General features: G+C 35.7%; 2 protein-coding genes and 1 pseudogene across 2 annotated transcripts; 1 reads left to right on the forward strand and 2 right to left on the reverse strand.

Moving 5' to 3' along the window:
- Positions 1-946: 946 nt before the first annotated feature.
- On the reverse strand, positions 947-5442 carry LOC120776954 (annotated as a pseudogene).
- Positions 5443-7162: 1720 nt separating this feature from the next.
- On the reverse strand, positions 7163-9150 carry LOC120781604 (mitochondrial 2-oxoglutarate/malate carrier protein). The gene has a single exon (XM_040113843.1). It carries the CDS (start codon positions 8811-8813, stop codon positions 7839-7841), a length of 975 nt encoding a protein of 324 aa, XP_039969777.1. The 5' UTR covers positions 8814-9150; the 3' UTR covers positions 7163-7838.
- A 1692-nt stretch (positions 9151-10842) lies between these two features.
- LOC120766249 lies at positions 10843-12233 on the forward strand. The gene has a single exon (XM_040091632.1). It carries the CDS (start codon positions 10988-10990, stop codon positions 12011-12013), a length of 1026 nt encoding a protein of 341 aa, XP_039947566.1. The 5' UTR covers positions 10843-10987; the 3' UTR covers positions 12014-12233.
- Positions 12234-26344: the final 14111 nt, after the last annotated feature.

Raw genomic sequence — 26344 nt, forward strand, 5'->3', positions numbered from 1 at the left:
GATGAGTGCTTGATGAAATGGTCTATTTGTCCGGAATTGCTGTTGAAGTACATACACTTAAATACTTATGATTCGAATGATGACTTGGCAGAATGTGGAACGGCAAGAGAATTTGTAATTATTTGCATGTATGTGTGCGTAAGGTTGTCGGTGTGTGAAGGATGCAATTTGCAAAGGCAATCGAATTCGAGCTCCGAACAATTTCCGTTAAGTTACTTACATATACATATATATATATATATATATACATATATGTATATGCATATATATGTACATGTTTTCAATATATGGTATACATAAGTATTAAGTGTATATATATTTACTTATGTATGTGTGTACAAGTGGAGCAACAAGCATTGATTTGCGGCGATTTCTGCATACGAATTACTTGGGCATCACGACGTCTGCTATTGATTGACGCATAGAACCGATAATCAAGCACACTTTCTCCAAAGGATATTTGCGGTTATGAGCACCATCCGCCGCTTGTCCTCACTTTGCAAAAAACCCAGGGATATTCGTTCGTAGAATATGTTCTACTATGGACAAAGCAAATAGAGATAGGGCAGGGAAACGTAGTCAACTCAACAAGTAACCGAAATACAAAATATCATCGCTCAGCAATAGCAATAAAAACAGCAATCGCATTTCATAATGCAATAAAATGACCAGCGGTGCTGAGGGAAGACACACAATAGCAACAAATAACTTACAATAACAACAATGTTTGTAATAACAATGGTCGGTGGGGAAAACCGGAAACATCACGTAATGGACTTATTTACTCTTCGTGTGCTTCTTTTCAACTTTTTTTCGCATATCGCTTTTATGTATATATTTTATTTGTACAAACAAAAAGAATTGTTTGAGTACATATACATACTTCCACGGTAGCCAATTGCACCGTTAGTCTGCAGGAAGTAGCCGGCGAGTATCGCTTTCGGCATTATGATACGAGCGCCAGTGGGAGTTCACGATGACTGTCCGGTGAATGGAAATTGGCTGCTTTTATGGCAGTGGAGTTATGATTTGCGATTATTAGCACGCTCACTGGGCCCGCTGCACGTACACTAGGTCCCCAAGGCGGTGCGGTATTAATCTGTGTTGTATCATGGAGTTATGTGAAAAGATTTGCCAAAGGAGAAAAACACAGCAAAACAAAACAATTGAGCAAGAGTTGCTCTCTGGTATAACGAAGCCAAATTGAGGCATTTCCTGTTTAAAGAGTGCTTGCAGTGGAATTTAGAAAGGGTATATGTAATACAAAAGTATCCACTTGAGATGGCTATACCCAATCGATGACGATGAAGCGGACGTTTCATTGTCCCACTATGAAGAAGTTTGAATAGTAATTACCCGTCTGAAGATCACTTAATGGGCGCGGCCGATGGATTGCCGGCCGAGTTATTCAAACACGGCGGCGAAGAACTGATAAGGAGCATGCATTTTGGCCTGAAAAATCAACAACTGACCAGCTATTCGCCATGCGCCAAACCTTGGAAAAGACCCGTGAAAAGAGGATCGGCACTCACCACCTCTTCGTCGATTTCAAAGCTGCTTTTGACAGCACGATAAGGAGCTGTATTTATGCCGCGATGTCTGAATTTGGTATCCGCGCAAAACTAATACGGCTTTTTTAACTGTGTAACGATGTGAATACCAAAAGCTCCTCAGGATCGGGAAGGACCTCTCCGAGCCGTTCGATACCAAACGAGGTTTCACACAAGGCGACTCCTTATCGTGCGACTTTTTCAACTCGCTGCTGGAGAAAATAGTTCGAGCTGCAGAACTAAATAGAAGTGTGTACAGCTGCTGGCTCTCGTCGTAGATAATTTCGTCTATCTTGGAACCAATACTTCCGACTGAGTAAGCAATTGAGAAGTAAAATCCTCTTTCGACGAACAAAGACCTAACTCTACAAGTCACTCATCATACCCGCTTTGCTATACCATATAGTGCAGAAGCCAGGGCGATGACAACATCTGATAAGTCGGCGCTACGAGTTTTCGAGAGAAGATTTATGGTACTTTGCGCATTGGCAACGGCGAATACTGCAGTCGATGGAACGATAAGCTGTACGAGGTATACGCCGACATCGACATAGTTCAGAGAATTAAGAGACAGCGGCTTCACTGGCTAGGTCATCCGAATAAATGAAAACACTTCAATTCTGAAGCTGGGAAGAAGAGGAAGAGAAAGGCCTCCGTTGAAAAGACCAGTTGGAGAAGGACCTGGCTTCGCTTTGAACTTCCAATTGACGCCACGTTGCGAAAAGAAGAAACGCCACTAAAGAAGAAGAAGAAGATATGTAATATAAAAATATCCACTTGAGATGGCTGAAACATGGTCTGAACTTCGTATTGCTGTTAGCTATCGAAAAAATATGAAAATTGGAAGGTTTTTTAAACCCATATCGATGATCATAGCCAAATAAGCCATTATTACGGACATAAAATCATAGAGCATACGTTATTGCTTTCTGCTTCAATAATTCCACCAATAAAAATTCAAAGTAAAAATTTAAATAAAAAATACGTGCAAAAAACTGTTTTACATACATAAATATGTATGTCCTGCAGTTCAGTCATCAGCGCTGATGGTAATAATTGATTTCTCACTTGATAAAGCAATAATTATCAACAGACCGCACTTGAATTGGTGGTTAACACCATGGAAATTGTGAAATCAATGAATTGTTTTTAACCAAAGTCAGTTGGTTCTGCACATGAATATGTATTATTGATATGCGAGTCCTAGATTTGCATCTACTTATGTACATATGTCTGTGTGTAAGTGTAACTCGAAATGTGTTAAATAAAAAAAACCGCTTTTATTCGTATTAACCGCATTTAAATGTAACTATTTATGTATTTATATACAGTTAATTAACTGTTTACAGCTGTGCAATGATTCAAGGCAGTATCATATTTATAAACATGAAGGCGCGGCATATGTAAAGCAAGTGATAAATAAAAATTATCGAATTGTCATGCAGGAAGAAGCCTATTGCATGAACTGAGAAAAAAATTATTGTAACGTAATTGTAAATTTTACGAGAAAAAAAAAATATGTTAAATAATTTTAAATTTTTTTCCGAAATTATTATAATCAAAAGGTATATTGAGTTTTTTACGAAGCTTATAATACCCAGCAGGAAATATCGGAGATCGTATAAAATATATATACATATAAGTATAAAAAGCTACATCGATTTAGTCCATCTGTCTGTCTGTCCGTATGTATATTCACACGTGAACTAGTCTCTCAGTTTTTGAGATATCGTTTTGAAAATTTTCAAACGATCTTTTTTGCCCAAGAAGCTGATCGTTTGTCGGAACCGCCGATATCGGACCACTGTAGTTTATAGCCACAAACAAACTGGTACTTCAAACACAAGTCCCTGCAAGGAAAACTTTCTTATTTTATTTTTATTTAATTTAATTTAATTTTATTATTTCATTTTATTTCATTTTAATTCATTTTAGTTTATTTTATTTTATTTTATTTTATTTTATTTTATTTTATTTTATTTTATTTTATTTCATTTTATTTTATTTCATTTAATTTTATTCTATTTTATTTTATTTTATTTCATTTTATTTTATTTTATTTTATTTTATTTTATTTTATTTTATTTTATTTTATTTTATTTTATTTTATTTTATTTTATTTTATTTTATTTTATTTTATTTTATTTTATTTTATTTTATTTTATTTTATTTTATTTTATTTTATTTTATTTTATTTTATTTTATTTTATTTTATTTTATTTCACTTTATTTTATTTTATTTTATTTATTTTATTTTATTTATTTAATTTTCTTTTTTTCTTATATTTGTTGAGAAAATATAAAACTAAAACAACATAAAAAATTAAAATATCAAAACAACAGCACTTAATTTCTAAATTCATCTATCAAACAGATGTTTGTAAACACGCCATTATGTTATTAAAAGCCAGTAGAAACAACACAAGCATTCTAATCACTTGCTGATAATGCATATTTAAAACTTCTAACACGCACGGCAAATAAAATGCTTTCTAGCTAAATCTTATCATTCGACACATTCATGATAACTTACATACACATACCAGAAAGCTACTAGTCTGAACTTTTAGCAAACTAGATTTATTTATGTCTATATCGTATATCTATAAACGAGTGCATAAGGAAAGGTATTAATGTTGAAGATCAATATTATGAGCCAACCACGCGAATTCAATTATATTATAACAACAATTACATGGCATTTAAATAAAATTGAAAACATGTTTGTTTGTTATTTTTAAACAAGGAAATTAGCAGCTGTAGTCAAATCGAATACAACTGTGTTTTAATGCGATTTTTTCCAGGTGTTTTATAATTTTCCAAACTACTTACATATGTATGTACTTACACCTATTGAACGATAAACTTTACTGAATACGATGAGCTCACTAGACCTCTTACGATTTAAGCTGAAAGCCCAGAAAAGCCTTGGAGCTGCATAGTCGAAGATAAAGAAGAAGAAGACCTGACTTAGTAAACTCATTAGCATTGCAGTTTCCCGCACTACTTCTCTTACCAGACACCCAAACCAGTTTAATCATGAAGTATACGTAATCCGATACCAACGATAAAGAGTCTAGACATTCAGTAGCCTCTAGCAGTCTAACAGACATTTACCATAAGTACCCAGCTTTCCTAAGTCTGAGGACAATTGCTGCGTGAAATAACATATAAACTAGCAAAAAAATAAAAAAAAATGTATGAATGAATCATACCCATACATACACATATACAAATGTTTATGAATATATGTACATATGTTTATTTAATTTTTATTTGCCGGCGTTTTATAAGATTTATAACAACGGCCCGACTTTCCGCCGCTTCACTTAATTACATTTCATTTTTTATTTATCATTTCGAATTATTACTTTTCGCTGTTAATTATTACTTTTCGCTGCATCTCAATAGAGCGTACGTTATTTTCCATTTCTTTCATGACGGTCTCATCATCCCATGGCTTGACATCCAACAATACTGATGACTTGGCAATAAGCGCGGCTTTCTTCGATTTGTTAGCAGCATAGGCAGCAACACGTTCCTCACGTATGCGTGCAGCCTCTGCATCTTCTTCTTATTCATCAGAGCCGAAGAGATCTACATCATCGTCATTATCAGCGGCAGCTGGTGCAGCAGCAACTGTGGGCTTGGCACCGGCCACTTGTGGCAGTCGAGAACCACCCCAGGCGGCACGTTCAGCAGCTTCAAACGATGCAATGTGGCGATACCAACGTTGCACATGTGGGAAGCTACCGGCCGGTGTTTTGCCCAAAGCTTCGAACACTGAGAGATCAGCTTTGCTTGGCGAATATGCGCTAATATATCTGTTGTCAGCAAGGAATTTCTCCAATTCCTTCAGATCTAGCAGAGTTGAGACATCAAGGAAAGCCATTTTTGTATTTTATTAGTCTTCTTTAAACGTTGACTATGTAAAAATCACCAGCGCTCGAATTGTGCTGCAAGCTGTGAGAAATTTTACAACCGGAAAGATCCCACGACAGCCGGTTCTACGCCCCGGAATTGACTCGGATTTCATCCGACCAAGGGCTGTTTTTTCGGCGATCTAACCCCGTTTGGATCGGTAAGTGTTAACTGCTTAAAGTTTATATACATATGTCGATTTAACTATGTTCGTCTGTATATGCATAAACTAGTTTCTCAATTTTTAAGCTATCGATCTGAGATTTCGTCCACCTTCTTTTCTCATCAAAAAACTAAGGAGAAATGTTGCCGGTGTGACAGTCCTTGATCCCTATATAGACCCGACCTTCGCGGGACCATTGCTTCAAATTATTTTAGGAGTGTTTTCAGCCGCTACAACAACAACAACCAACTATAGCACGTACAAATATAGCTGGCATATACACTGAACTATCAAACTCAATATCGCATATGAAGAACTTTTTTTATTTGAAGAGGTGTCATAATGAAATTCGTAAATAATATTATTTAAGACAGGGCTACAGCATAATGTATACATACATATGTATATGCTATCATACAAACTGAATGATAAAAATCACAATCTTGTATGTCAAGTTCTTTATTTGTGAAGGGTATTCTAGTTATTACACATACTCACAAATAGGCATATATTTATATTAAAAATGAAATAAGTTATGCACTTATGTGTCTCCTTATCCATACCTACATACTATATAATAAAGTACAAATATACATACATACAAACTTACGATCGAAAGTTCAATTGCCTACAGTTGGTTGTTGCCTACATCTGGCGGTCAGTCGTCACTCCGTTTACATACATATGCATTGAATGCATCAACTCGACTGCAACGCTAATTAACTACATATATTTGAAGCCTTGGTTGCAATACAAAATAGAGATACATATCTACATGCACATATGTTTTCTTTTTTATTATCGAAATCAAGCCGCTGGGTGGACGCATTTCGATCCGCGAAAAAATGCGAGAACCGATGCTAAAGTATAGAAAAAACCATACAAGTATGTATGTACCTAAAAATACATATTTTTATGTACATGCATACATATGTATATATGTTTTTCAAAAATTCAACTTTTTTCTTTTTGACCTCAATATGCCATAAATGGAATGCATTTAAAATGTTTGCCTTTGTTTCTACATCAAGAAATGTATATATGTATGTATGTATGCCTTCCGTTTATACAACAAATGCAATACATTACAAATTTGGAAATACTGAGAGCAACTATAGAATATATACTAATATTACTGAGGACTATATTTGTTAGGAGTTTCAACCATAAAGTCACAAATTAGTTTTGAAGTTGCTTAAATTTTTTTAATCGCTCAGAGAGTAGTGTATTTATTGCAGACATTGCATTTAATTTTAGCAACCGAGTGGAATGCATTTAATTGGCATTACTAAAAGAACTGATAACGATTTATGTGTAGAAGTAATAACAGCAAACTGTTATCAGTGCTGGTTGCAATAATCAAAAGTGTTATAACACTTACAAACGCCAGACAAGAATATTATAATAAAAGTAATTGACAAAACAAACGTCTACATATACTTTCGAGTACCTACAACAACAACAATCAAGACGAATTCCTTTTCTAATATTTCATGAGATTAATTCCTTGAACCAAAAACACATTAAACATTCTATCAATTTGTAATTTATTGTCGATTTCGGTTTTGTTTCGTTCCAGCTTATATATTTGTATACAATTGTTGCAAATCAAAATATATTTATAATTTTATAATTGCACATAAATAATTTTTTTTACAAGTTAATCGTATTTACTTGCCACTAGTGTAAAAATAATACAAAATAAAATGTCAGAGAGCATTCACTTATGTATTTACATACTTATGTAGTTTATGCATTAATCGACATTATTAACAACTGTTGGCTATATTGTGACAAAAACAACAATAATAAAAAAATTTTACTATTTTTTAAACTTATGCTTATTAATTTTTGCTTTTTCATTTTTGTGCTAATTATGTGTACATTCACAACTACAAACGTTATGCACTTAAATTTCTGTACACTAAAGCATACTGTAGACTGAGTGACGCTAATGAAAAAAAAAATAAACATGTACAGCATAATTTTACTAAGATCTGTGCTCATATGTAATTGAAGAGCATTTTTCAATTGCTTTCAAAACTAAAAATAGTTTTAGTTATCTAATGTTCGAAGACAATTTGTAGTTATAAGTATTTGCACTTCGCTACTGGAATATAGGCAAACGTTCTTTATGCGTCAAAACATACAAAACAAAAGCAACAATAAGCGCACACGCACTACTAGCTGTCGACATGGTTACATCACAATCCAGTTGATTTTTGGCCACTGCTGCGGTTGACATAATCACGATATAATTTGTTCATTTGCTCCAAGAAGATGAAAGTCAAGACAGTATGTGGTCCGAGGCGACAGAAATATGGTGTGAAGCCCTTCCAGAGAGCAAATACACCTTCGTGACGTGCCACCTTGAGAAGAACATCGACAGTGCCGCGATATTCCGGCTTGGCACCTTCGGCGGTTTTCATGTTTTGTATACGTGTTTTAGCAATATCCAACGGCATGGAGGTGATTGTTGTCAGCAAGCCACTCAACATACTTGAAACGAAATGCAGACCGATGCCTTCTTCCATCTTGAGTGGGCCATTCTTGAAGTAGGCTTTAAATTGTGAATACGAAGCCAGTTGAGTCATGTTGACCACCATGGCACGTCCCACGGTGGGTATGCTGCCACGCCACAGCGCGGTTACACCTTCTTCACGTACTATGCGTGTTAAGGCGTTTGCTACATTGGTGTAATTGCGTCGCTCAGCTGGCGGCAGACGACCATCACTGGCCATACGAATAAGCGCTACCTCAGCCGGTGTGCCAATAAATGCACCACATGCACCGGCTATTACACCCATTGCCATGCTGTCCAGCACACCGGGTGTACGCTTGAATTGCGCTTGGAATGCATCCACTAAGTAAGTATAGACACCAAGTCGTCCTGTTGTGTAGGTGGCTTGACGTAGCAAAGCTGCACCAATACCTTGATACAAACCCAATGGACCCTCCTTTTTTACAACCGTCTGTATGCAATGCCATGAGCTGTTATATTCCTTTTTGCCGCCACCAGCACCAGAAATTTGCATTCTTGTCTTAACCAAATCCAGTGGTTGCACAATGCAAGTGGCGCCCATGCCAGCTAGGCCACCAAACATAAATTTCAAGCCATTGGGAATGGGAGCTGCTGCTTTAGGCGCTACGGCCACCTTCGTTTCACTTTGATTTGACATTTCGCACTTTTACAACAAACCTCGCGACCGCTTTGGAGCCCAACGAACTAGATGGGGCAATATATTAGCACCTTTCCACGACCACCTCAATACACCAACTGAACTTCACCAACAAACAGCACCACCCTTGTAGTTTCTGTCTGGAATTTGGAGCACTAAGCGCTAAAGTGCTTGAGTAGCGAAGTTACTTCAATTTTGAAAATGTCAATATATATTTGATTTATTAAGCGAATTTCGAATTATATTGCAAACATTCCACGTTCTTTTATAAAAAGCAATAACGGAGTAAAAGCCAACAGAGAAAACCGAAAACGCAGCCGACTACCAATGAAAAAAACGATGTTAAAAACCGTGTGTTTGCCTTCTGCTAACGAATACACCTTCAATAAATATACAAATGTGTTGCCAACGCTACGAAATTCGTTGGCATAAAAGGTAGATGATAGTGTAAATGCCGAAGGTATGCTGGGTTAATTAACATATTATTGTGTTTATTTACAATTTTCTAATAAATAAGCAGAATTGTGATAAAAAAGGCATTAGGTAAATGAAAAACAAACGAAACTACAGAAACCGCACATTATGCAGTAAATGTAAGAGATGGGTTGGCAACACTACACCGTTGAACTCGCAGCGAGTGACAGAGTACAGACATATTGGCACTTCGGCACCCTACAGTACGAAAACTAATTGGAAAATTAAAAAAAAAAAACTATTTCACGTAAAATTTTGTTATGAATTGCGAATATTTTACAAGCGCACAAAGGAATATTATAAGGTTATACAGCCAACCCCTTTAATATTTATTCACAGAATTTCTTGAACATATACGGCAACAAATTTTCTCCATTCAATCGTAGAGTATAAGCAACTGTCTCTTACAAACTCATTTCTAGCTGACAGCTGTTACGACGTCAAATACAAAATCAGCTGTTCGCACTGATTGGAAAAAAACTTTAAGAGCGTAAAATCAAAGAGAGTACGGTTTACGCTCTATATACAGTACAATTTCTCTTTGTTTCCTCAAAGTCGCCAGTGCACAGTGTTGCAATCATATGAAACTTTTGTTGCTTTTGCCTATATGTTTGCTTTTATCACGCATGCATTTGCAAATTTTCTGCAAAGAAAAACTTTTATCGCCAAAAAAATAGAACACAATCAGCTAAACGTATTGTATAAGGAAATTACCTTGCACTTGGCACAGTCTCTTCACAGCGACGCACATTCGTATGTTCTATGTATATTCTAAAGTCCCCGCTGTCCATTCTACGCTACGTAGTCACCTTCAAACTATTTTGGGAACGACGCAAAGATTTTCGTCAGAGTGCCTATATGTACATATATACGAATGTGTGTTTGTGTGAATGTTTGCACGCGTACGGTGTGTGGACGTGTGGGCGACCAAGTAAGTATGTATATAGCTTGAATGGGTACAGTGCGTTGTTTTAGAAATTTATTTTTTAAAAAATTGGACACGTTTATATGAAAATGTTTAATGGCGGTAGTTATTAAAAACAAAAAAATAGTAAATGCTTAAGAACTTCTCATTATTGTGCTTCTTAACACTATTCGAAGCGCAAGTGAACCAAGTTCTTCCTAATTCGTCTCTCCAACACTAAGATGGATCCATGAAGTTCTCAGGGGCAACCGGTACTTTACGGCCTTGATGGGCGGAATCGGACCACTGAGACACCCACCTAATTCTATTAATCGGAAAAAATGAAGAGCTATAACCAAGCCGAAATGAAGACTCAAGCCTGTAATTTGGTTCAGTGTAAAAATGCTAAACCAAACTTACTCAGGAAAATCATTCATCAGACCGTCGATATCGGACACCTACAAGTATATCATATGTTGCCTTTCAATCAACCGATATATCAAATTCAAGTCTTGTAAAGGTACCAAGGTATCAAGATAAAGATTTAGTATCTTAAGGTTAAGGTTCGAAATTATGTCGTCGGGTTGCTGTAGTATTTCTTATTTCCACTTACGACGTACATATTTTCATTGTGTATTCCGTTGGCTCAGAAGCGATGTAAATTTTCTGTTATTTCGTTATCAAAATTTGTACACTTTTTTGTAATTTAATTGTCTAAAAATCAAGAAAGAAACGAAAAATAGTGGATATAAATTATTTGTGTGTGTATTTATGAATTTTTAGTAGTGTCTTCAGTATGCCTGCCAAAGTCACCACCCTTGAACAGATCATACGCTACAAGCGGAAGAAAAAGCTCTATAATATGACGCCCGTGTTTCTATATAATTACTACAAACATCGCTGTCGCGTCAAGAATGCCAAAAAATACGTGGATGATTCACCACCGATTTTGCACCTAACAAATATGATGAATCTGAAGAATAATTACCTCGACATGTCGGCCATTTCGGATATTATGCGCACGAATACCGAAATTTTGGAATATTTCGGGCGAATGCAAATTTTGGGCCGCAAGGGCTCTTGGAATGATTCCTTCGATGCGCAATGGCGCTATTCACGTATGGCCTCTATGCTCAGATCTTTGGAAGCTATTGAGAAAGAGAATCACTTCATAGCGAAACGTGTGCTCAGCGCGCAAAAAATTGTGAATACTAATTTGAGACCACTCTCAGCGAGTTATGCGGACTTTCGTACGCCCAAAGAGATCTTAAGCAAATACAAAACCGAAATTATCTTACCTCCTAGGTGCTCCGAACAACGTTTGCTGCTGCGTCCAATTGTTTACTTTGACTTGGAAGTTGTTAGTCTCTATCCTATCGGCCGTTTTATCGTACAACTTTACACCGAAGCATTCCCACAAGCTGTACTCGCGATGGTGCGTACGTGTCACTTACAAAAATTACATAGGCTTAAATTAATACGCGCCTTTCCCAATCTTTGGGCCGAATTTGAACTGAAATTAGATCCGAAAGACATGGACTTGACTACAGCATCGCACATCGAATATGATAGGCGTGCTTTGAAACAGAACTTCAGTTCAGGTATATTATCCTTCTCTTTGAAGCATATTGCTACATTGCGTAAGGGTATTCTAAGTTTTTCGCTGAGCTTTAGACCGCTGTCAGTGGAGATGAAGGATCGTGTGCCTTTCGGTGCTTTGATAAGAGGCAAGCGTGGTCTCTATTTGCTGGAGAGTAACGGCACAAAACATGGCAAACCGATGAAGAGAGTTATTGCAACGGCGATGGGTATAAATCCATAAGGGATCTCCACATAGTACAACAAGTGTTTAAAGGATATACAAGTATACTTGGTACTCAGATTATTATGTTAATCTGATAGTCATCTCTCTCTCACTAAGGTTTGTTGAAGCGTATCTTTTTAGGGCGGTGAAGGTTAAACTAAATTTAGGAAATGCAGTTTAATTCTTGTTTTTGGAATAAGTTTTAAGTTATTCTAAGCATAACCAAAATTATATTGTATTTGAGCTAGGACTCACTTTAATGTCAGCTCGTGTATTGAAATTCTATAGAGGCGAGTATACAATCTATAGCAAAGTACTTAATAAATGTAGAAATTTTAAAAAATATAACTTTTTGAATAAAAACTTGTATTACTTTTAGAGTGGAGTAGAGAGTCTCTCCCAGGAAATTTTGTCAACCAAAGAAAGTTGAGCTTAAGCCAATATCGGTTAACCTCTATAAATCAACTTGTGTTAGAGGATTTGGGACTACAGTTGTTTCCGGGTAACAAATCGTATATTAATGTCAGCTCTCGAGATCGTCCATAATTTTTTCTTTCCACCATTTTTTGTGTCCACTATTCAAGACAGGATTCGTTTCCAACAGGTAAATGGAAAGACCTCGACACATTCTCTCGTTATATATACACGGGAACTGAACTCGAAAATAGCTTAGATGAAGATGTAGTTCAGATCTCTAAGAAGCACTACCATCTCCAATCGATAATTTGGACCCCACGACCTAACCGAGATGGGATATTATAAATATATAAAGTTTATTTCTCTAAATTTTCTTATTCTCCAAGATTACGAATTGAATGGTATACGAAGTAGTACTGAAGACAATAAAGGGTGATACATTTCGAGGTTCCTACTTCTTTAAAAACAGAAATTTCAAATTTAATGGGGAATATTTATTAACAGCCGAAAAAACATTCTTTAACATTTCTTTTTTGAAGATTATCTCTTTCAAATGTTGGCCACATCTACGTCTCAGATGGTCCATCCGTTGAGTCCAATTTTCGATGACTTATTCGAGCATTTGGACTGGTAACTAGCGGATGACACGCCTGATGTTTTGCTCCAAGGTCTGAATCGAAGTGAAATTGTCCGCATAGACTTAAGACTTTACATATCCCCACAGGAAAAAGTCTAACGGTGTGATATCACAAGATCATATTGTAAACTTTCTGCTCACCGAAGTGATCTCTAAATAAATCCTTTGATTGATGCGATGTGTGGAAAGTGGTGCCGTCTTGTTGAAGCCAAATGCCGCCGTGATCACGAGCCTTAATTTCAGGTATCAAATAGTCGGTTATCATGGCGGTTACATTCTCATCGGCATCATTTTTGAAGGTATATGGACGGATGATTCCACCGGCCCATAAACTACACTAAACCGTTTTTTTTTTTTGAATGAAATGACAGCTCTTGTATGTCATCAGGTTGCTCTTCGTCCCAAATACGGCAATTTTGCTTGCTTACATACCCATTGAGCTAGAAATGGGCCTCTTCACTGAACACGTTCACGTTGGCTCAACATGTTCACGTTGGCTCAAAAACGTCGGATCTTCTTTCAACTTTTCAAGAGCCCATCGAATGAAGCAATGTCGGTCTTGCCCAAGCTGTTTTTGTATGCTTTCAATGTAAGATCTCAACGTAAAATGCGCCAAGTCATTCCATACATCAGTCCGAGTTGCTGCGAACGGCGCCGACTCGACTCTCCACGGTCTTCGTGTACACGCTTAGCTACGACTGTTACATTTTTTTCACTACGTGTTGGATGTGGTCCCTTCGGTCGAATATTATCCAATAATGAAATCTGGGTTTCAAGATAGGTGATGATGTTGCGAATATTACGCTCAGTAAGCCGATTATGTTGACTATAAGTTGAGCGAAAGACGTGAGAGACATTCTTAATAAAGTAATAAAATTGAACGATTCGTAAACGTTATTCGGGGGTAAGTTTTTCCATGATGAAATGCCAAACAAAAATGAAGAAAAATACCGAAACATCTTTACACAAGTCACGGGCAATCTGTCACAAAAAGGTTATTGAAAAAAGTACCTCTACTTAGATCACCCGTTATTACGTTAAGTTAATAGTTTTAGAAAAATAACTAAGTTTTCTACCACTTTCAACATTTGGAAATTATAAAAACTATGTGATTGCATGCTCTAATCAGAGTAGCTGATAGCTTATCTGTTCGATATTACTCTATTTGATTTAACATTTAATAACTCGGTTTTTCTACGTTCCCCTGAGATAATACTTGTAGCATTATTCATTATACTACTTAGTATTTCAAATATGAAATGATATCCATGCATTCATATATGTAATATACTATATGTATATGTACATAAATATTGCCTTGATTGATTGGTATATTTCATGTGTAACAAGACCCTTCAGCGAAATGGTAAATAACATAACATAAGTTAACTCTTTTCCCAATCCAAAGGCTATAAATATACAAATGTACAGATGTTTGTGGCATGTAGTTGCGTTCTCAGACTCTAGGCCATTCATTTACCAGATAGCGCTCCTTTTATTCTCTAAGGTCACCAAACCATATTAAACATAGACACATCATCAAGGCAGCGAAAATCTACACTTGTGCTACTCCATATTTATACAATATGCATATGTACTTGTATAACATGAGTTTCCATCAATCAATGCTGCTACTGATTCAATCTATCTACATACATATATGTATCTATAGTATGTACGACCTAATATGTGGTATCTCTCTAGCCCACATGATAAGTAAAAATATATACAGGGTGATTTGAAAATTCGTTTAATACTTTAGTTAATAAAATTTTAACTTTTTACGTGTTATTTCAAGAGAACAATATCTGGATCATGAATGTGGATTTTAATGTGCCATTATGACCTCCCTGAAAAAGCTATAAAAGCTACTGGGTTAGTCTAGCAGTCTTATGGGTTTCTCAAAAGTTAAAATTGATATTTTCATTTTCAATTAAGAATTTTTAAAATGAACCATAAAATTATTTTTATAAAGCGACCAGGGAATAAAAATAGTCGTCGAAGACCGTCATTCCCAGAAAAAAATTCTGAGGCCCTTTAAAGTATATACATATATATATGTATATAGGTAAAATTGAGCAGCGTGGCGCGCTGAGTCGGTTTCGCCCCGTCCGTCAGTAAATATACGAACAAGTCGCTCGGCTTTTGATACATCGCTATTTTACGACAAAACTCTCTAAAAAACTGCTCATTTGTGGGAATCACCGATATCCGACCACTACAGCATATAGCTGCCATACAAACTAGCCGATCAAAATCCTGTCTTAATATCAAAAGCTTTATTATTTGAGAAAACATCTTCATCATTTGACATGGGTTATTGTTCAAGGCAATCTCTAAACATACTGTTCGGATCGGACTGCTATAGCATATAGCTACCATACAAACCGTCTTATCAAAATAAAGATGAAGATTTTTTAAACCCTTTTTTGCTAGCAGAACTGCAAGTGTGAGTGGTATTGGAGCTTCAGTGTTTCATTTTTTTCTAAAAAAAAACATTTTAAGTGTTTCCTTTTTTTCTAAAAAACATTTTAAGTTTGGAAACCCTGTACATTCATATGAACCCTCATACATATCGCGGTGTAAGGTGCAATCTTTATCTAAGAATATCCATCATTCAACACAGAGTATTGGTAATCAATAGATTTTCACGCTGTGCTAATCAAAAGCATTTTGGCATTAGTGTAAAGTTGAATGAATCGCCTGAGCCTTGGCTACCGTGTCCGCCTTCTTCCGCACCTCGCTTACTGCTCGTTTGGTTCGACAGCTTTGAAGGATGTGCGAAAGAGTATATGTACGTAGTTGCAAACGATTTTGTTTATATACATTATACTTAGATACTTGTTGTTGTTGTCTTTGTGCAGTCATCGCGTGTCCTTAACGTGGACGAACAGCATATTCACCTGCACATATACTTAGGTTGCTCAAAGCTTGCTAATAATAAGTGTACGTAAGAGAGCAGTTGACACTTGAAGGTTGCGCGCCGCACGCATACGTTACGAGCTGCAAACGAAGGGGCAACAAATCACCCGACTTCAATGCGTTTGCTTAATGCGCTCACGATACGTTGGAGAGCTATTTCAGGAATCAAGTAATCGGTAGGGTTAGAGTGTAACTAGAGTGGTAGGAGATTTCTGTTAACTCAAATAACTTTTGTGTTGCTTTTGAGTTGCATTTGGGGATTTAAAACAAAATTTGGACACATGTGGGCTGGGAGTTTTATTTTTGAATTAGCCAAAGGAGCAGTGAATTTAAATTTAGGAATACATGTAAATAAATTGAGCTCGTCTTTACTTTGGTCTCACATCAGGAAAAATTTACTACTGATTCCTAGCAGCCAAATAGATGTTAATAAATTAATATATGTGACGTCACACTTGCGATGAATAGAGAGTAAGCAACAGTATAAATATTTGACTATCTTTTTGTGAAATTTTACACATGTCTTTGAGATATAATTTACAAAATTTTGCATTGTAACTCCTTAACCGCTTATATTGCCTCTGTAAGCTATTTTGCAGGTGATAATACAGATTTGTATAAAAATATAAAAAATTTAGATTTTTGTCAGTCCGTTTTGATCAGATAGCTGTCCAGGTCAAATTTAAAAAGAGCGTATACCAGATCTTCGACAGAGTCAGTACATAAGGTTACAGAGATGAACATCTCTATCTCAGCACGTAGATGTGAAATTACTATTTTTTAGTATCGCCTGTTCCATATCTTGAAATTATGATTTTATTTTTCAACTAATCTTTTCATCGACACAAAAGCAAAGTGAATATTCGAAAAATCATCAATCTTCAAATATATTTTCAAAGCAAAACAATGTTATCTTACTACTTCAAACCCAACTCACGCCACTATTTATTATTATATATATAAATGTATAGCAAAAGAATGATACGAAAGACAGAGGTGTGTCAAGAACGCCATTAAATGATAACAAAATAACAAATAAAATGGTAATTTTTAATATGCTGAATCATTTCCTACCGCCGTGTATGCAGACACACCCAGATTTGTTATCATTTATTGCAAAAATAAGCAGAGGTCAAGCTGAAATTGAGTATTGCATAATAATTTCTGACTGAAGCATCCGAAGCGAAATCAAGTGTTGCCGAGGGTGTGCAGGTGGCGCCACGCGCCATCGGTGAAATATTGATAAGCGTTAAACTTATCGACCCCGACTAATCTTCACCAGATGATATGAATGTACAAGCATATGTAATCATGTAGCTGGTAGCTTCTTCTTTATTTTTTTTTGTGCTAGCGAAATACAAAAAAACTCAAAATAACAATGCTTCACAATCAGCAAAATCAATTGAAGACACACTCGATTTGATCATGAGACATGTGCTTCATTGTGATCCATAATTGACAGTGGTGAAAATACCGAAGTTTGGTGTTTTCTGTGGTTTCATTAAACATACGGTAATTTTAGTAGTTATTTTTTCCTTGCCTGTTTCTGATAGGTTCTGTCAATGGGAGCTCCGAGCTGACCGATATCCAATTTCCCAATTTCGGCTGAAACTTAAATACAATCAAGACTTCTTTTTTTTTCTTCACTATTCTTATGGATGGACTACTGTTAGTTAGTTATTCTGGTGAACTCCAAAACCAATCAACGGTTCGAACTTTCCCTGACACAATTGAACCAAGTAGAATCAAAATTTAGATACTCCAGAGTGTGTTATACCTTCTTTATATATTTTAATCATCTTCACATTTCTGCCTTTCGCAATACAGGTATTCCAATGGTTTCCCAATGGTTTCCAACAATTTTAAGTGGTTCTCTTAACCTGTGAACTGTCTCAGTGTACTCTTGGTTGCGGGTCCAAAGTGCAATGAACAGATATTGTTTTCAAGTGATCAGCGAGCTACATAAATATTATATAACGAGCTTCTTTTAATCGTCCGACGACAAGAGTAATAGTGCTCTTAATAGACTGAGTCGATATTTTTTTAGAACGAAAAGTGAAACCCATTTGAGAAGGAGCATAAAATTTACAAAATAAAAAGAAAAATAATTTACGGGTGAGCTGAGGTCGAGAAAGAACGCAACTCCCCGTTCACGGTTGAATTTTTAGGGGTTAAAAACAGTTCATTTTTATTTCCAGTAAAATCAAGAGTCTTATGAAAAAAGTTAAATTGTAGGTAATAAAAATATAGATTTTTGTAATTATCCTTTTTGCTCATAACCTAAAAATTTATGTGAAAAATCAAGTAATTAGTTTTTAATTTTTATTATTTTTTTTTTTTTAATTTAAGAAATTCAATAAACGAAAAGCCAGTGCTAAAACTGAGAACTAAATTAAGATACATGACGGTAACGGGGATCACAGTAACAACGACTAAAACTTTTTAAAAAGTGGTTTGGCCACCACCAAACAAGCTGGAAAGAAGTCTCTATTGAATTTCTTCACACGAAGAAGCGACATCGCTTTGCTCTATGGGGTCTTGAAAAGTTCCAATAAAATCAGATAATAACCACGCCTACTCCTTATGTAGCGGTTATGTTGAAAACAAAACTCACTGAATAAATGTCCCACAGGCATTAAATTTGACAACAAAGAAGATGGGGAAGGAAAATTATATGTAAAAAAGTAATAATAATCCTATGCCTCAGGAACTCCTCGACCTATTTAAACCATATTTGGCATTATATGTAAAATCGGATTACAACCACGCTTACTTCCCATATAACATAACTTTAAATGTCATTTATATCGAGGGATCCCAGTGGAGGTTCTTTTCCAATAACCTTTTTTGGCAAATCACGCGTGAGTCGTATCGAGTTATTTTTGCTCAGTATTGCTTAGCATTTCATCATGGAAAGACTTGCGACTGAACAACGTTTACAAGTAGCTGGGTGTGTACACGAAGACCGTGGAGAGTCGATTCGGTGCCGTTCGCAGCAACTCGGTCTGACGTATTGAAGGACTTGGCGCATTTTACGTTGAAGTCGTACATTAAAAATGCAGCTTGTGCAAGAACTGGAGTTTTTCAGGTGACATTGCTTCTCTCAATGGCCACTTGAAAAGTTTCAAGAAGATCCGACGTTTTCTAGCCAAATGTTGTTCAACGATGAGACCCATTTCTGGATCTATGGGTATGTAAACAAACAAAATTTCCGCATATGAGAAAAACAATGGTTTGGTGTGGTTTGTGGGCCGGTGGAATCATCTGTTCATATTTCCTGAAAATGATGCCGGTGAGAACGTAACCGTCTATGTTGGTCCTTATCGTGCTATGACTGACTATTTGATGCCTGAAATTGAAGCTCGTGATCTCGGCGAGATTTAGCTTCAGCAAGACGGCACCGCCTCCCTCATATCGCGTCAGTCAATGGATTTATTGAGAGAACACTTTGGTGAGTAGATAATTTCATGTTTTGGTCCAGTCGATTGGCCACCAAGATCGTGTGATATCACACCGTTAGACGCTTTTCTGTGTAAATATCTAAAGTCTGAGGCCTTTGCGGACAATCCAACTTTGATTCAGGCCGTCGAGCAAAACATCACGCGTGTCATTCGTCAGTTATGCTCGAACGAGTCTTCGAAAATTGGACCCAGTGAGTGAACCACCTGAGAGGTATTTATTATTATTAGCAAGTTTCTGCAGATTTCAGTAACACACTTCTAACCTTTGATGTTTACGTGCGCCATGTAGCGGTTTAAGGCTGCTTCGCATCTTAAAATGTGCCTGGATTAAAGCGCAGTTTCAAGTAAATACTATTTTTAAACCACTCCTAGTATTTACATATATACACAGCTAGTATATATATACACGCCGTCGTTCCGCTTCGGTTCATCTGCATTGATTCCACATCACGCAGTCATTTTGATCCTTTTGTCGTTCCACACAACTGTGCACGTACATAAATCCATATTTTTATTATTTTACTTTTGAAAATATTTATTAAATTAAAATTGTTTTCTTTCGCTTGCAGTGGCTTTGGTTGGTTGTGTGCGCGTCTTCCTGCTGGCAGTGGCACAGCCATCCAGCGCCTGTCCCCACACGCGTTCGCCGACATTGCTGTGGCTCTGTCGCTCACCGCCAGCAGCTGCCATCGTTTTATTCTTAGCGCTTTGGTACAATATTCGAATAGTTTTTTTTCGGTTTGCAACAATTTCACAGTGCACTCGGCGCTTGCATCCAGATGGCACATTATCTGTGTGTATGTATGTATATAGTTGCTCAAAGGAAGCATAGCTGCGAGCTCTTCTCCGGCAGCCGCTGCACATTTGTCACACTTAATACTTAGCATTTCACAGACAGTGGCGCATAGTTTAATGTTATATGTTTGTATGAAAAAGAACAGTGAAAAAACGTTGCATGAGATAGTTTTTGCAAAGGTCAGAGTCATAGTGTTTCAGTGACAATTTATTGCCAACGTAAGCAAACCGAAGCCGGGTCTTTTCCAAGATTGGCGCATGGTGAATATCTGGTCAGCTGTTGATTTTCCAGGTCTAAAGCCACACTGATAAGGTCCAATGAGTTTGTTGACGGTGGGCTTCAGTCGCTTGATAGAACCTTATATGCTATGTTAGGGAGGCTTATCCCACGGTACTTGGCGCAGATTGTGGAATCTCTATTTTTGTGGATTGGGCGGAGCCGACTTAAATTCCAATCGTCGGGCATGCTTTCGTCCTACCATATTCTACAAAGAAGCTGATATATGCTCCCAATCTGTTCTTCGCCGCCATATTTGCATAGCTGGGCCGACAATCCATCTGCCCCCGACGCTTTGTTGTTCTTCAGACGCGTAAGTACTATAACTATTAGAACGTCGTCGGGCAACGGAACGTGCGCTTCATAGTCATCGATTAGGGAGTCGGATTCAGCATCTCCTGGTGTTATGCTTTCACTGCCATTCCGCAGGCTGGAGAAGTGATCCCTTCATAATTTCAATATGCTCTGGGCATCAGTGACTAGATCACCTCTGGCGGTTCTACAATAGTGTGCTCCGGTGTTGAAATTTTCTGTTTGTCGCCGCATCTGTGCGTAGAATTTTCGGGTATTAACCCAATCAGCCAGCTTGTCTAGCTCTTTGTACTGTGTTGGTCGTGAAAGAAAACCCTACTGAATATCGATGCTTTCCATCTTTTGTCACACAGTGCCATTCAAATACATCGAGGAGTAAAGAAATATATATACTTTATGTATATATAACTTTTTGATCACTTTATGAACACTGTGCAACACTGAAAGGTCTTCTGAAATGTCGACAGCGGAAAGAGTTATGATGAGCATCAAAGGATATGAAGACAATGAGTGAAAACGAGACCGCAAAAGCGACAAAAGAGTCGGGTTATAAAAATAAAAATATTTTGCGACAAGAAAATACGCAGAGTATTTGATGGAATGTGGAAATATTGGCGGCGGTAAAATATGTGTCATTGTATTATAAGCACAACAACAATTTTCAAGTAAAGGCATTGAAGCAAAGAGTGATGTTGAGTGAAACTTGCTGTATATCAGGTGTGATGCTCAAGAATATTATCAAATAGTATGACGGATTGTTTAACATAATGATAATACTACAAGTATATGGAATATAAAAAATATTATAAAAAAATATATTAACATTAAAATAACATTTACCGAACTCTTATTATAAGTAAATTAGAAATAAGTTAGAATTAACAGTATTTTTACAAGTGAAATATTAATAAATGTAAATATGATATATATTTTTAAATTTTAAATTTAATAAACAAATATTATATGATTTTCTTAACTTAAATAAATCAATATTATATGATTTTCTTAAACAATAAATATAAAATAATATTTTTTTTCTATAAATATACAAAATTTAATAAAATTTCTCATAAATAAAAAACAATTTAGAATTTTTATTAAGCATCACCGGTTCCTGAAGGTTGCAAAGTGCATAAATGCCGTAAATATGCTTAACTGTATGATTTCTCATTATATCACACACACACGCACACAGTCACCAATACCCTGCTAAGTGGCCACAATAAAAGTGTAGAGAAATGAGATTTTCTTTCCGCCTGTCTTCCTGTCGTTGCCACAAATAATATGCAATCAAATGCAGAAACTCATTTGAGGCGCGTGGCAACAGCAACAACCTGATGTTCAAAATGTGTGGCAAGCGCATAAAGCAAGCTGGAAAGGGACTAAAGCACCGAGCGGATCTCCACAAGTCGACAATGCAATAACTGTAATGGTTCCTCATCTGAGGCGGAGTATGAGTTTTACAGTTTTGAGCAACACGAAAGGAAATAAAAGCGAAATAAAGGAAATAAGAAATGAATAAAATGTCTTGCATAAAAGAAATTGGAGAAAAATAAGTGCAAATAAAGAGGGAGGCATATATGTATATACTCGCGCCTTTATATGCGTGTGTATGTCCCACCATAGACAGTTATAGTATATAAATGTGACTAAGGTGAGACTGTCAATTTACCGTTAGTGGTGGCTGTGGTTGCAATTGAATATATATATGTATGCAAAAACATATTTATTTGATTATGTGTGAGTAAATATGCATTTTCACAATAATAATTGGAGTTTCGCTACGAAGTACTTGTAGTTGAATAGGTCAGTGGCGATTAATGACTTTAATGAAGATTTTAGCAAGTTTTAATAAGCTGTGTTATCAACAGAAAAGGAAATGTCGGAAACTCTATAAAGCATACACATAAATGATCAGCTGAATCTCTCTCTCAGTCTGTATATCTACATATACGCGTAATAGTCTCTCAGTTTTTGAGATATCGTTCTGAAATTTTGCACACGTTCTCTTCTCTCTAAGAGATCTCTTATATGTCGGAACAGCTGATATCGCACCACTATAGCATATAGCTGCCATACAAACTGAACGATCAAATGCATGTCAATGTATAGAAAACTTGTTTACTTGACGAGATATCGCTCTCACAGTTGGTGCGAATTATTGCCTAAGGCAACGATACAAACTGCGAAAAAATTGTTTTGATCGGACCACTATAACATATAGCTGCCATACAAACTGTACTATCAAAGTCCAATTCTTGTATGGAGAACTTTTTTATATAGCAAGATATTTTCACGAAATTTTATATGGATTATTTTCGAAGGCAACGGTACAATCTCCGAAGAAATTATTTATATCGGGCCACTATAACACATAGCTGCCATACAAACTGAGCGATCAAATTCAGCATAAAATCTTTTTATACCCTTTTCTGTTACCAGAAATACAGCTGTGATCGGTATTATAGCCTTGGTGCAGCCGAAGTTAACTTTTCGCTTGTTTTTACTGCAAACGGATGTTAAAGATAAAAATAATTGCAGGTAAGATTATTAAAAATGACTTTCAAACCGCAATATTCAAGTGTCTGCTTCACCTCTTTTTGCTTTATATTTAAGAAAACAAAAACTTTTAATATTCTACTGCATTTCTTGGATTTTAAGCGCATGTAACTCCTTAAAACCAATGCGATATTTATTGCAAATGCTCTTTTAACGGCTCGGCATTGTTATTAACCGCAGAGTATTAGCCATAAAACGCTCCTTAAAGTTATTGACATAAAGAGCGCGCATAAAAAGATCATAAATAAATTTTAAAATATTCGAGTATTTGAGAAAATATGCACAAACGAGCACTTCAGCAATTTTCAATTCACTTCTTTAAGCACCAAAGTTTATCAACAGCCAAAAGTATCTCGAGTACATATGTACTATATGTTATGTGCATGTGCATGTTCAGCGATTTATTCAATGCCACATAACAAATCTCAGCATTTAGTGGTTCACAAACTGCACATAAAAATTATACGCATTGGAAAGTAATGATCCAATCAGTAGTATAGTGACATAAACGCAGCTCAGTAGCGGAGATGAGTTATGGCTGTACTTACAAGCTCATATAAATAATATAAGATGAGCTTTAAATATATACATATATATAGTATATATGTAGCAATATTCGTGTTTATATTTGAAAAATATCAGAGGTATAACACGTTAGAGGCTTTTTTCTTTTACCAACTCTCAATATTCAACGACTTGAGGTCTCCCTAAATGTAGGCTACATTTTTCATGTTGTTGGCGAAAGGCTGACTTGAGTATGAAATTCAATTCGTTCAGTATAAAAAATGTAATAAATTGGATTTAAAGAAATATAAATCTGTGTTCGCATGAAAATGAAGAAAATTTTCGGAATTTATTAATTTTTTTAATGAACTAATTCGAAAATCAATTAAAACTTTTATTAGAACACAATTTAATTAAGGTAGAACCATATATTGCACTCTTGAGCTTAGAAAATAATACTACTCAAAGTATAATTAACCATTTTCCTGTCGACAATTTTGTCAAGAATATGAAATACTCCTCATAAATATGATTTTAAATTTCCGTATTAAGTAAATTGCACATTTCCCTGCACAGTTTCAATCAAGTATATACACAAAAACTGCACTCACATAAATAAAAACGCAAACACATAAACAAATACGTTAAACCGGATGCGGAAACGAACAATTCTCCATTTAAGTCTAAATAAGAGTAGATATATACGCATATATGCAAATATATTTATATATATTTATATATAAATATGTATATATAAACACATAAATGCAGGTACAATTCAAATATATACATATGTATATACATATACTTATATCAAAAGCAAAACGTCAGTTGTTTGTTCACCTGCAATTGATGTTGACCACAAATTCTATTCAATCAGTGATAAAAGAGAGCAGAAGCAGAGTATTGGTTATAGATATAAAGCAAAAGGTGGTAAAAAATCAAAATCGTATAATAACATTTATATAAGTATGTAAGTATTGGTGTATATATATAAGTATATAAAGGAAATGCACCGTGACCAGAAAACACTTGGTGACACAATTTACTGTTGCACAATGTAAATGCCGCAAATGACGTTGAAGACACGCTGTGAAGCGAAGCACAATGAAGCGGATATTAGAAGGATACTGGTGAAATAACAAGATGATAAAGAAGTGTGTTTGGTACAGTTTATTATATTATATAAATGAATGGAATTGTGGCCGTTCCTGTTTGCAAAATAAGGTAGAATTTAGAAGATGGTTTGGTATATAAGGAATAAGTATATATACAATAAATGTAAGTATAAGTAAGATATATGTATATGGATGAGTGTGAGAGTATGTTCTGAAGTCTTTGCTTTTACTGAACTTCTCAGCTTTATGAATGCTTTGAATGCTAGGTGGCGCCAGAGTCGAGTAATTGTCGAAAATCAAGTTTGTGATCCAATATTGTACATAGCATAACCTCGATATATATATATATATATATATGTATATAATACATTTTTGAAAAAAATTGTATCTCAAAAAAGCAAAATGATTTTTCTAAAAACCTGATAGTTTTACAACCTTGATTAGATACTCCGTCTTTTAACGAAATTCATACAGAGAATTATTTTATTAGAATTCGTAAAAGGAGCGATATTCCGTTCAAACGGCGATATGCAGGATGCCTTGAATAACAACAGACTTTTACTGGAGTACCAAGTTGAGAGTACAACCAAAGAAAAACGTTGCCTACATTTAGGCGAAATACCATATAATAGCAAAGACACACACCTAATCACAATAATTTTTTAAAACTTAAACTTAGATATAACAAGTAAGGAAGGGCTAAGGGGTGCAATATGTCAAAAAAAAAGTTTGAAAAAATTGGTTAAATGTACATATGTATACCCTAAGCCACTTAAGCGAAAATAACCAAATTCGCTCTTGAGAAATCCTTTAAGAACTCTTACAGTGTGAAAATGAATGAAATCGGATCACAACCACGCTCATACCTCATATAACGGTACTGTTAAAAACTAGTAAAAACGTGTTAAATCAATAACCAAAAATTAAAGAGCTTCATAAGAGTCGTGGATAAAATTGAACAATGGGCGTGACATCGCCCTCTTTTAGCAGAAATCCTATATCTCGAGATTTGCTCGACCGAATTCAACAAAAAGTCTGACTATAAACACGCTTACTTCGCATATAACACAATTTAAAATTTCTTTCGATTCTTTAGCTTTCCTGTATACAAATAAAAAAGCAATTAATATAACGAGATAAAACTTTGCACAAGTAGTGAAGTTGAAGTATGCCACCTTATGACCAAAAATGTACAATTCGAACCAAATCTAGGTACGGAATATGCGGACCCCAGTACCAATAGTTGATTTTTGACAGAAAATACCAGTCAATGTGTGAGATATATAATTGAATTCGGCGACTCTTTCCCGATAATAATATGTCTGTGTGTCAAAAATGGATTAAATC

The sequence above is a fragment of the Bactrocera tryoni genome, chromosome 1, assembly GCF_016617805.1.
Source record: "Bactrocera tryoni isolate S06 chromosome 1, CSIRO_BtryS06_freeze2, whole genome shotgun sequence".
NCBI lineage: Eukaryota > Metazoa > Arthropoda > Insecta > Diptera > Tephritidae > Bactrocera > Bactrocera tryoni.